General features: G+C 39.5%; 3 protein-coding genes across 3 annotated transcripts; all 3 read right to left on the bottom strand.

The window, feature by feature from the left end:
• Window positions 1–6,486: 6,486 nt before the first annotated feature.
• On the bottom strand, window positions 6,487–7,833 carry LOC126620906 (probable dolichyl-diphosphooligosaccharide--protein glycosyltransferase subunit 3B). The gene has a single exon (XM_050289221.1). The coding sequence runs from the start codon at window positions 7,723–7,725 to the stop codon at window positions 6,685–6,687; it is 1,041 nt and encodes a 346-aa protein (XP_050145178.1). The 5' UTR covers window positions 7,726–7,833; the 3' UTR covers window positions 6,487–6,684.
• Window positions 7,834–8,095: 262 nt separating this feature from the next.
• LOC126620904 (pentatricopeptide repeat-containing protein At4g21170) lies at window positions 8,096–10,140 on the bottom strand. The gene has a single exon (XM_050289219.1). It carries the CDS (start codon window positions 9,941–9,943, stop codon window positions 8,207–8,209), a length of 1,737 nt encoding a protein of 578 aa, XP_050145176.1. The 5' UTR covers window positions 9,944–10,140; the 3' UTR covers window positions 8,096–8,206.
• A 434-nt stretch (window positions 10,141–10,574) lies between these two features.
• LOC126621041 (probable xyloglucan endotransglucosylase/hydrolase protein 8) lies at window positions 10,575–12,671 on the bottom strand. The gene is made up of 4 exons (XM_050289403.1): window positions 12,340–12,671; window positions 12,108–12,208; window positions 11,765–11,967; window positions 10,575–11,103 (listed from the first exon to the last, which is right to left on the bottom strand). Exons 1-4 carry the CDS (start codon window positions 12,530–12,532, stop codon window positions 10,701–10,703), a joined length of 900 nt encoding a protein of 299 aa, XP_050145360.1. The 5' UTR covers window positions 12,533–12,671; the 3' UTR covers window positions 10,575–10,700.
• Window positions 12,672–12,771: the final 100 nt, after the last annotated feature.

The raw sequence follows: 12,771 nt of genomic DNA, 5'->3' as shown, positions 1-12,771 counted from the left end.
ACGCATTCAACCCCTTAAACTGAGCTTTCACCGGGGACAACTAGCTAATTAAAAGCTTTTTTCCTGGTTTCAGATTACAATCTAAACCTCTGAGGCCAAGAGATTTCCCTCCTCTCATTGTCTTTTCATACATGACCCGAAAACATGTCTTTCACCGGTGCCCTTCAAATTTATCACCAGGCCTGTTCTTCAAGACTCATGTAAAGATCTATCCTACCAAAATTTATATACCAGAAACTACCTTCAATGACATTATACTGCAATACGAATACCGCACACAGTAAGATTGCGCAACAAGTACCTAAATAGATGCTTGAACAAAACGAATAGCTAGATGACGCCTTCATCCAAGTACCAAAATCTCAATTCACATGTAGACAGAGCCACAGAAAGACTCAAGTGTTGGCTACTATCAACCCTGTAACTATTCTTAAGCAGATCAGTTACTAAATGCTCATACTAAAGATTGTAACAACTGAGACATACGAAAATAAATGAAAGCACACTCGGCAACAAAATTCATTAAGCTCTCCTTTTGCACGTATATCGAACAAGATATACTTGTTTTCTTTTAAGAGATATAGTGGTACTACTGACTATAGTCTAAGCCCCACAAACCCTATGGTCCCCATCTCAAGCATAACCACGTTTTCGAACCTCTTTGCTGACACAGGAGGCCATCACGGATGACAATCTAGTACATAGTTTCTCTTGTCCTATAGTTCTTAAAATAGAAAAAGCATAAATTAAGGAATGATGATAATGTATATTAAATTCATCAAGCTGCATCATTATTGTGATAAACCTTGGATTTATTAATTAGCTAGCAGATAAACTATCATCTAGAGTTAACTTTTCAAGCGATCACCATCATTAACCTTAAACTTCAGCCATATAGTCAAATAAGGATGCCACAACCACAATCAATCATCCAAGCCTTCGCATCAGCTAATTCTGGCCGTTGATGAATGTAAAATTTACAACAGTAAAAAAAATCTCAAATAAGTGGGTACGACTAATTCTAACACACTCTTCATTCAAACATACAATTGTGTGTAATTTAGGATTTTGGTGTGTTTGATGATAATTGGAGGTGACTAACCACCTTACTGGACCGATTAATAGAAGAGGATCAGTGAAACTTTATTTACATGTTGACGAGGTTAAGAGCAAGGAAGAAAATATCGGTAATATCGGAAATATCGGTAGTCCGAAAACACGGAAATATCGATGGAAATATCGATATCGATAAAAATTATATGGAAACCACGGAAATTGTAAGAAAAACTTGGAAATTTTTATTGAAACTTTGCAGGATGTTTATTTAGTCAATTATCTATTAGTTTATCACAAAAAATTGGAAGGAAATGCATTGCATGATGGATTTAACTGATTTAAGTTGATTATATAGCGAGCTGGCAAACATTGTGAGTGTAGAAAATATGTAGTAATTAATGAAAGAAGTTTAAACACACCATAATCATTTATATATAATGAATTAGTACAATATTTTACACTTTATACATTGCATGGTAAGATACATGGTGACTTAGTACCACATAGAGTTCCTATGAGGTTCAAAATTTTCACTATCTTCGTCATCTCTATGTATAGAGTAAGTGTATTTTAGCATATTTTCACAAAAACATAAGTGATATGGTGGTCAAGGTGTTGAAGGAGTAAAATGGGAGGGGTTCGAATCCCCTTGGTGTTTTTTTAAATATAGAAATTTATCCTAGATAATAAATATTAGCTTGCAAGCCTTGCAGACATCTTAACAACCATATAAATATTACAGGCTGAATATGTAATTACAAACACATCTATAGCGAGTTGGATACGGTCTAGGTGTGTGGTTGACAAAGGGAGGGGTTTGAATCCCCTTGGTATTTTTTTTTTGCAGTTTGCCCAAATACCCTCTAAGTTGCCCGAATAGGCTATGGTTTCTCTTTTTCCTTGTTAGGCGTTAGGCTCTTTTCTTTTTTCTTTATTATCTTTGTATTTTGCCTGACTTGGGCATAGTTCTTGCCCGACATAGGTTGTTATTTCCTTTGTTTGAGTTGCCCGAAAGGGCTTTGTTTTTGTTTTGTTTTTATGGGACTGGTGCCCAAATTACAATAATTATAATTATATATAATATATATATTTTACTTTTCTTCCTTTATTTTCTTATGTACGTTTTGCGTTCTTCATCTTGCTTTCAATAGATCAAAGCAACAAAAAATAAATAAAAAGGAGAAAAGGAAAATATAAAAAAAAATCTGGGCCATTTTCCTTGTTTTTACAGTTTGCCCGATTACCCACTTTTCCTTTTCTTTATCCTGTCCCATTCTTGCCCGAAAGAGCATCTGTCTCTTCCTTTTTCTTTTCTATTATTTCTTTCTCTCACTCTCTTCTCTTCTCTGCACTGTCTCTCTCTCTCGAAACCCTGTTACCTCTCTCCCTCTCTTGCCGTGACGACACACACACACGCAGCAGCACCATCTGCTCGACTCGAGCAAATCGAGGACACCACCATCATCACACATCATCAGATCGAAGCTTCGGATTTACCTTTTTCTGTTGAATTTCTCCGGTTAGGTAAGCTTCAGATTTACCTTTTTCTGTTGAATCTGTTCTAGATTGAAGCTTAGATGTGAAATTGAAGTTTTATCTCGTGTTTTTGCAAGGTTTTTGGGATGAAATCGGCTCGGGAATAGTCACACCCATCTCCGGCGAGGCTGTAGAACCTCCGGCCTTCTTCTCCGTCCAAACTTTTACGATAATATCGGTAATATCGCGATATTATCGATAATATCGCGATATTTGGCCGAAAACCATTCGGATACCACTTAGAATATCCATCACCCGAAAAACCGATAATATCGGCGATATTTCGCCGATATTATCGGCATTTTCTTCCATGGTTAAGAGAAGGGTTTGAAAAGCATGGTAATGTTGGTTTTTTTATGACATAATTATGAGGGAATCTTTCAGCTTTGAGGCTTTAAAGGATAGCCTAACCTAATTAATAGTTAATTTTAGTATTTGACATCATGGGTGTTGGTGAAAAGAAGAAATTGTTGTTGAGCATTTGTAGAAAGCAATGTGCCAAACCATCAAAATCAGGATCCTCTTTGTGTTGATTATAAGAATTCATGAATTGTGTCAATTCATCGTACATCTCAGAAATCATTTTAAATATTTTTATTTAAAATTAAACACAGACAATATTTAACAAAACTGACCGAATAATATATGATGAATGAACACAATTCACGGATTACCAGAATCTCACCGAAAAAATCCGAAGAGGATCCTGTTGGAAACCACCAAACCAAATTTGGATAAACTAGTGGGCATTGTCTAATCTTCTACACTAGTGGGAATCCAACTCACCCACTTTCAAAACGCATGTGAAATGCAAGGCACTATTCACTTAATTACTAGAATTTTTTTTTTGCGTTCGGCACCATTGCGAGTTAGTTGGTTCCTTACCATAGCTTTTTTTTTTTTTTTTTTACGTTCGGCACTACATGAAATTGTTATCTTCTTCGAGAGCTCTGGATTCAGTTGTCCTTCCCAGTATTATTTCACTGTTATAACCTTAGTGGGACTTATCTTGCTTCCAATCCTGTTCATCATGCTTACACACGTCATGTTGCACTTGATTATCATTTTATGCGTTAAAAAGTTGCACTAGGTAATCAACAAGTTTGTTATATTTCTTATGCTGATCAACCTGCTTACTAAAGCCCTTCATTAGCCTTGTCATGATACTCTTTGCTCCAAAACTCATCCGATTAGGCTCGTCCAGTTTGCGTGTGCGGGGTGGGTGGTGGTGGGATGAGGGTGGGGTGTGTGTGTAAGGATAAATTTAGTTAATCTGAAATCTTCTCCGTAATTATAAGAACGTAATTTTTTATTGTAATTATTTTAGGATTCCTTTGACAGTTTTGTCAAACCCTATATGCTGTAAACAAATGGAGTCATATTCTCTCCATTCGTTTGCTAACCTTGAGCCGGTGATATTTCATGGAAAATTAACAAGGTATAACATATTTATTCTTTCAAGAGTCACGAGCAAAGATTACGACGACATTTCAGCAATAATTTGCAAAACCCAGTAGTACTTGAGTTACCATTTACAAATTAATTAACCATAATTGAGTCGAAATATGTCGTTCCGCACGAGCTTCCTTCTGGAGTGGGAATCAAATGGAACATCTGCAACCCAAAAATTAAATAAAATATGTTCACATTTTAGTATGTCACGATGTTATCTGCAGAAAATTAAATAAATAATTACCTGGCTGAATCTCAGGTGGTGTTCTTCCCCCGGTAACTGGACGCTACTGCTGACGAAAACCACAATGCCGCCGGTTGGGGACGATGGCTGGGAATCAATGGTCCTTATCAAATGCTTGCTTTGATCAAACGGCAGCTGTTTAAACTTGGAAGATATATCGTCGGAGCGTCAGTAGGCTTTCATTTCATGTGTCCAAACCGTATACCGATTTTCTCTTATCTTTCCTTCAATTTTGGCTACTCCTACTTTACCTCGGATATCCTCATTCTTAATCTTATCATTTCTCGTGTGCTCACACATCCAACAAGCATGCTCATCTCCGCTACACTAATTTTATGTACGTGTTGATACTTTACCACCCAACAATTAAATAAATATGTTCACATTTTAGTATTTCCCCATGTTATCTGCAGAAAATTAAATAAATAAATTACCTGGCGGAATCTCAGGTGATGTTCTTCCCCCGGTAACTGGAGGCTACCGCTGACGAAAACCACAATGCCGCCGGTTGGGGACGATGGCTGGTGGTGTCCTTTCCTGATGAAAGACCGCCCTTTCCAACGAGGGAAAATAAACTTTACCACTGAGTCTTTTACTTTGACGCAATTGGACGGATTTGTATTATATTTTAAACATTCACAAATCTCATCATCTCACTAAGATTTCAAAATCCTATTCAAAATTCATTTGGAAAATCTCTAGAAATCAACCAGAACTCCATTAAATTCCATAGATTTATAATTACTTCCATTAAAATCCATTAGAATATAAGATTACATCATCCAAACATAAATGAGATGCCAAATTCTTAGCGACCCCACAACAACAAGGCTTCTCGATTTGCGAGGGTCGGGAAAGAAACATCTATCATACACAATGTTACCTGTGCTTTGCAAAGAGGCTGTTCTCACGAAAGCAAATCCTTAACGGATAATAAAAAATAAAAATAAAAATAAAAAGTGACCAAATTTTAGAACAAAAAAAATTAGTACGCATCAACAATCCACACATTCAACCCCCTAAATTGAACTTTCACCGTGGACAACTAGCTAATTAAAAGCTTTTTTTTCCTGGTTTCAGATTACAATCTAAACTTTTGAAGCCAAGAGATTTCCCTCCTCTCATTGTCTTTTCATACATGAGCCGAAAACATCTCTTCCACCGGTGCCCTTCAAATTTATCACCAGGCCTGTTCTTCAAGGCTCGAGTAAAGAATCTATCCCACCAAAAGTTATATACCAGAAACTACCTTCAATGAACGAATACTTTAATACGAATACCGCTCACAGTAAGTTGTGCAACCGGTACATAAATAGACGCCTGAACAAAACGAATAGCTAGATGACCCCTTCATCCAAGTACAAGAATCTCACTTCACATGCAGACAGAGCCACAGAAAGACTCAAGTATTGGCTACTATCAACCCTGTGACTATTCTTAGGCAGATCAGTTAGCGAAAAACTACATTTTTACACTAAAAAGTCAATCATGATACTATTCACTTTACCATTTATTTTGTCCTTATCGTTAAAACTCAAAGTTTTCAAGCCATTTTCATTAGTTTTCCTTATAATCAAAGCATACTCGCCAATAAAATGCATTAAGTTCTCTTTTCGCACCCATATCGAACAACATATAATTGTTCAATTTTAACAGATAAATGGTACTGACTATAGTCTATACCCCACAAACCCTATCTCAAGCATAACCAAGTTTTCGAACCTCTTTGCAGACACAGGAGGTCATCACAAATGACAATCTAGTACATACTTTTGTGGAGCAATTCATCCAGCAAATGCGAATCACATTCACCTAATCAAGTTATAACCAAGGGAAGAAATAAAGGAAAACTAACGAAAAATCCAAAAAATCTTCTCTTTTAACGAAAAGCCATTTTTAAAGGTATTGTGAATAGTGCCAGTTAAAGTTAAAAATGTGGTGTTTCGTTAAAAGTGAACAGTACCAAAAGTGTTTTGTTAAAAGCCCCAAAAAATAATGGCACGACAATGTACGTAAAGACAGGAAAGTTCTGTTCGCAAGGGTCTGCAGATAAAGCAATAACAATACTCGTCTAACAGAGATAAGTTATCGGTTAATATACTATCTTTAACAAGTAAAGCAAACAGCTTGGTTGCAATGCCCTGGTCTGCCGACGACAATACCAAACAATATATAACTAACACCATAAACGCAAAGCATACGTAATCAGGCGAAATTTTCTAAAACATAAATCTCGGTTAAAACATAACGTAAGCCCTGCCAATGCAGGACCACCAACTATCAATAAGTACAAATCTTTTTTCTTCATCAATTCGTTACCAAAGTTTTCACTAACACAAATCTATCACCTTTGTAGAAGCTCAATTCACGAATTGACATCCTCTTCCTCGCCGAGCTCAGTTCCAGCTGGTAGGCCAAAAAGCATGCACCCCGTAACCCGTCTTCCAGTTATCCAACTGGATCACCTTCTTCACCGCCCAGAACGAAACACACAGCGCAATAATCATCACAATGCGCTGTGCCTTGACATTTCGAACCGTAACAAGCACGCGGGTGAGGAATGCCAGCAACAACCCGACAATGGTGTACAAGAATCCGACGGTGAATCCCTCTGTTCCTAGCTGCATTCCGGAGCCCTGGTAGAAAAATATGAGCTTGGAAGGATCATTCCTATCAACCAAAAACATGGGCATGTTCCTAATAATGTTATGCATTGCGCCCGAGACGCTGAAGAAGTAAATGAAAACCGACCCCGATAGCCAAATCCTCGGATCGTGAAGCAATGTCTTGCCACTGTAAACCTTCTTCGCAATGAACGGCGTCCAAACCAGCCAGGCAATGGTTGCGAACATAATCTGGTTCTTGGACAGCATCGGAGGCCGATGGATTGGACCCACGACGAGTTTGGTCTTGGACTCGATGAACTCGGACATTGACTCGGCCAATCGGGAGAAATCGCCCTGGTCCATCTGCTGCGACTCCTTAAGGCCGTGGGTGGGGCCGATCAGGCGGATGTGCGGCAGCGAGTTGACCCCGAATTGGGCGAAGCTGTGCTGCGAGTCCTCGAACTCGATGTCGCAGAAGAAAAGCTTGGCGTGGGAGGGGGACGACGGGTCCTGGTTGTTCTCGATGAAGGAGGTGGCGACGACGGCGAAATCTTTGCGGAGCTCCTTGAGGTGGAGCTCGGACTTGTCGTGGAGCTTCGCGGCATCGAAGAAGATGAGGACCCAGTAGGGTCGCGGGGGTTTAACAGCGGTGAGGAATTTGGCGAGGGAGCGGTCGTCGAGGCGGATCACTCCAGATTTGGATCGGGCTTGGAGGGAGAGGAGTTCGGGGACTGGGTCCGGGTTGGATTCGGATAACTCGGTGAAGGCGGCGAGGAAGAGGACGGCGGTGGTGAGGAGGAGGAGGAGGGAAAGTTTCGGCATTGAACCCATTGTGGGGGTCCAATTGTTGCAGAGAGGGCGTTGCTTTGTGGGAAGAGGAAGACGAAGCCTCGACGGGTAAACAGTTGATTTTCAGTCTTCGAGTGTTGACTTTTTCGTGTGGAGGATGAGAAGGCTAGAATCTGCGACATGTCGTTTTGTCCAATTGTATTTCTACGTATGTACTATTCACACACCCATTCTCCTCCTAATTTTCGATCGTCAGATCGAATGAATGAAGAAGACAAATAACCAAAAATTAACAAGGATGTGTGAGACGTACAAATGAGTACTATCTATTTTTTTTTGTTTCCCTTTGATGCAAGCGATGCAAAGAAGAAAATCGAACTTAGTTTGCTCAAATAATGAATTGGAACCTAAATTTACATGCAGAAATGAGTTAGGTCACTTGATTATTTTTTTGATTCGAAAATCTAAATATCCAAAAATCAAGAATTACATTTGACAAAAAAGAAATCAAGGATTACAAAACTCATTTTGCTTCATTATCCTCGTTTATAGTTTGCAAGTTTGATAAGTTTACTTGGAATCCAGAAATCAACCGTTTATAAGTTGCTGCATCAGGTTTAAGCCCCAGCTTCAACATTTCATCATGAAGTTTCATAGCCTTTCTCAATTCCTTCGCACCGCAAAGCCCGCGAATCATGATCGTAAAGCTTGCACTGCTCATCAGATCGCGCTGTCTCATGTAATCAAACACTCTAATTGCTTCTTCAATCCTCCTTGCTGCGAATAGTCCACTGAGAAGTACATTGTAGGTTGTTGCATCCAAACTGCCATCCAATTTTTCCATCTTGTTATGCAATGCAAGAGCTGAATCAATCTGTCTTCTAGAGCAGTAACGCCGCACCAATGACGAACAACAAATCAAATCCAAGTCCGGTTGAAGCCCCTTGTCTATAACTACATTCAACAGATCTTCAGCCTCTCTCCATCTACCCCTACGACAGAGAAACGATATAAATCCAGACAATTCCGATGCACACGGGCAAAACCCTCTTCTTATAACATTCATTAACAACTCGAACCCTTCATCAGACCGCAGTTCCTTGCAAAGAAGGTCTGCAAATGCACGATAACTACTGTCATCCACTACAATACCCCTTTCAGAAATCACACGGTACACATGAATTGCGTCTTTTGTTCTCACTTCATTAGTCAATGCTTTCAGCACAAGGCCATACGTAGCATCCTGCAATCCAATTTTCTCATCATATGCCTTCCTAAAGAACATCTCAGCCGCACTCGTTTTACCCAACTCACAAAGCTTCTCAACTATCGAATCATACTCAGAGAAACAACTTTTTGGAAGCAATTTCTTCTCTATCATAGTATTCATCACCCTTTCAACCACTTCCACAGCCCCAAGTTTACATGCTCCATCAAGAACAGAGCTATAAATACTAAACCCCGGGTCCATTTTTCGATCACACATCTCATTCAAGCGGTAAAATGCAGCATCAAAATCGCCACTTTTGCTATAACCATCTACAAGAAGATCATACATTACAGAATTATAAACGCCCGAATCGAAAATCCTAACAATTCTCTCAAATTTTCCATCTTTACAAAGAATCTGAGCAACGAGAGACCACGTAAACCTGTCTCCTAAAACCCCGTTCCGGAACATAACGCCATAGAAACACCAGGCCAATCTAATCTCGTTTTCTCTCTGAATTGCATTAAGCAGAGCGTTGCACGAAACAACAGATGGAACAAAACCCAGAGAATTCATCTTCCTAAACACTTCTAATCCTTCTCTAAACAAACCCTTTCTTGAATAGCATCCAAGAACAAAACTCAACGTTTCGGATTGAGAATCTGTACCTTCATATGCCTGAGTGAAGCTCTGCAGAAGCTCCGATACGTGATGGGTCTGGATCAGAGAATCCAAGATGGGTTTCGCGGCTCGTAAGAGACCTGACCCAAGAGAGAGTTGGACGATCCGGCAGTTGGATTTGAGGTCCGGTTCGAACCGTAAATTCGCTTTGGCCCAGTTGAAGAACTCCAAGGAGACTTGGGGGTTGTTCTGGGTTTTACGGAGGATTTGGAGGAAGAGCGGCGGCGTCAGCTTGGGGAAGAGGCTGAGGCTGCGGAGGAGCGGGACCCAGTTGCGTCGTTGTAAGAGGACGGAGGAGATTTGGGAAGCGAGCTGAGATTGTTTGATGGTGGTTCTCCAGCTGAGGGAAGAAGAAGCTGTGGGAGGCATTTGTTGATGGTGAAGTGGGTTTCTTCTGCTTCAACATTTTCCGGCGAAGAGGTGTTGATTTGGGGTCTCAGGAGCTCGAGATTGTTGGCAATGGCGGAGTGGGATTGATTTGGGATTTGGGTCGTAACGGTAGGATTGTTGGGTTGAGTGGAAGGTGAAGCCCAAACTTAAACCATGATTTATGGGGCTGTTGGGCTCTGATTCCCTTGGGACTTGTTTTTGTATGTAAAAATTACTAGAACAACAACAATAATTAAGTTTTATCCTACTAAATGAAGTCTGTTGTATGAATCAAAGCGCTACTATGTTCGATTTCTGCACGAAGTTTTTTTGTTAGCTCAAAATACTCCATGTCTTTTCTTATAATCTATTTTCAAGTATTCATAGATCTTTCTTTACCCCTTTTCGCCCTGAGCATCTGTCTTATGGCTGCATCTTCTAACCGGAGCAATTGTAGGTCTTTCGTTCATGTGTCCAAACCATTTTAACGATTTTCTTTCATCTTATCTTCAATTGCCGTCACTCCTACTTTACCTCAGATATTCTCATTTTTAACTATATCATTTCTCATATGCTCACACACCCAACAAAAAAAAATATAAAGATAGATGAGTACATAGAATGGAATTAATTATTTTGTTGAACAATTGTTCAAAAAAATTATTTTATTGAACAAAATTGATTTAACAAATTTAATAAAAATCCAATTGCAAAATACAAAAAACTGAAATCACAAGGCTTTACAATATTATGTGTTTTACTCCCATGGACTCAATGGGCACTCCACCGGCAATGTTGGGAATCGCTCGGAATCCTTGCAGTAATCATAGATCACCATATTTCTCTGTATCCAAGCATAATCCTTCTTCTGATCGTCGGATAGGTGCCAGGCATTATACTGGTCCCACCAGTTATCTGTTGTGGTGGAGACGCACGCAGGGAATGGGTCCTCCCATTGGCAAGCATCCACACTGAAGTCGGTGTAGGAGGACACAAATGGTGCTTTCGTCCAGTCAGTCTTCTCCAGCCCACCTCTGGTGGCCCAACTGTCCGCGTTCCATATGCTGGAGAACAAGTACATTGGCTTCTCGTTGGGGAAGAAGTTGTTTGCTTCCCCATTGTTCTTGTACACCCTTATGGGAACTTTGTCCACAAAAAACCTATGACATAAACAAACATATGCAAAAGATTGGTAAGTTTTGTGAATCACACGACAATGGTGAGGGGAGGCTCAAACGCCCATGCGAGTCTTCTCTGTTATTGAAAAGATGAACTGTTATGGCGTAATACCAACTGGTCCTCTTTTGAAAAAAAAAAAAAAAAAAAGAGGAAAGAGATGTATGAATACCATTTGAATAGTTAGATAGCAGAATTCTATTAATTAGACGAGTATGTTGACCTAACGATTCAAACAATATGCGTATGTCATATACGTTTGGATTGCATAATTTCTTGTTTTACATAGAGATTGTCGGTCATATGTGTTTGTTTGTTATATGTAAACATTATCGAAATCATCAAATAGGGTTTAGGCAGAACTATATTAATTAATCGGTTTTTACTTATCTAACGGTACATATAGTATTATAAAGATTATCTGCCATTCAAATAGGTATCACTATCACAAATTGTCTAAACTGTTTGATTGGCAAAATTTTGTTGATCAAACGATTCATACAATGTTGATTAGACATAATTTCCTTTTTGACATAATAGAACTGTGGAAAACGAAGCATGTGACAATGTGGGAAATCACATCTCTTTGGGACTTGCATCATATAAAATAAAAGGAAGAAGAGCAAAAGAGAGATATATACTTACACAATCTGATGATTGTTCCAGAGAATTGAATAAGAATGATAATCCTCAGTTGGGTCAAACCAAAGCTGGTGCCTCATCTCTCGGTTTCCAGTTCCGTTCTTGAACACATTTGTCTGGATCAGATAAGGTTGCCCAGTCCTATTCCCCAAGAACTCAAAATCTAGCTCATCCCTCTCAGGCCCTGCTCCATTTTCTGAGCACATCTGCAAACAACAAGTACGTTTTCAAATCTCATTACACACGTATCCCGTTCTTCCTATAGCACTCACCGCGTGACGTGATAAGTGTGCTGTCGCAACAGCAATAAGGAGATATATTCCCGATTGTATGCGAGATTACTTACATAATAAGCTGTGACTACGCCCGCGGAGTCACCTCCGACCAACTTGATCTTCATGCTAAACCATCCAAATCTGTACTTTTGTTTCGTTTGGAATCCACAACCTGCTCAATTTTAAGAAAGGAAGGAAATAATTAAAGAAATCTTCAACTTGAAAGACGACGAACACACTGTCATAGCCAACTGGCCTATCTCACGTTTACTGTTGCTCATATTAAGCCTTGTGTATGTTTACCTGTGTCTTTGTCGAGGGAAAGATACCAGATCTGCTTATCTGCTGAAGTTGTAAAATGGTTCTCAGACCACATTATACTGAAATTGTCGTCGAAAGAACTTGTCGTGGCAGCTGCTTCTGATGAAGAACAAGAAGCAGCTATGAAGACTGCAATGTAAAGAAGAATAGGCATTGGAAACGCCCTTCTTTCCATTTTCGGGCCGAAGAATTTGGAGCAGAGAGAATCCGAAGAAAGTGAGAACAATGGATGGGAAAGCTTCTTTCAGCTGGATCTCCAGGGGGAGGATGAGGAGGAGAGGTGCATTAAATAGTCAAGAGTTTGAATGTGACTTTAAAAAGGCTGGGAACCAAGTTGCATTTGTTTGTCTGGTATTTTTAATCATGGGTTTATTACTGCATATGTAAATTGTGTCAGTCGGTCAGCGCAACGTG

This window comes from Malus sylvestris, chromosome 5 (genome assembly GCF_916048215.2).
Source record: "Malus sylvestris chromosome 5, drMalSylv7.2, whole genome shotgun sequence".
NCBI lineage: Eukaryota > Viridiplantae > Streptophyta > Magnoliopsida > Rosales > Rosaceae > Malus > Malus sylvestris.
The sequence above is the reverse complement of the archived record's forward strand: the minus strand, read 5'-3'. Positions and strand labels throughout refer to the sequence as shown.

Excerpts from the sequence above, each read along its gene's own strand:
- LOC126620906 (XM_050289221.1), bottom strand. The coding sequence starts at position 7,725 with ATGGGTTCAATGCCGAAACTTTCCCTCCTCCTCCTCCTCACCACCGCC.
- LOC126620904 (XM_050289219.1), bottom strand. The coding sequence starts at position 9,943 with ATGCCTCCCACAGCTTCTTCTTCCCTCAGCTGGAGAACCACCATCAAA.
- LOC126621041 (XM_050289403.1), bottom strand. The coding sequence starts at position 12,532 with ATGGAAAGAAGGGCGTTTCCAATGCCTATTCTTCTTTACATTGCAGTC. Across the intron at positions 12,209-12,339 it reads TTCCCTCGACAAAGACACAG|GTTGTGGATTCCAAACGAAA; the intron begins GTAAACATACAC and ends AAAATTGAGCAG. Across the intron at positions 11,104-11,764 it reads TGGAACAATCATCAGATTGT|GTTTTTTGTGGACAAAGTTC; the intron begins GTAAGTATATAT and ends TTTATGTCATAG.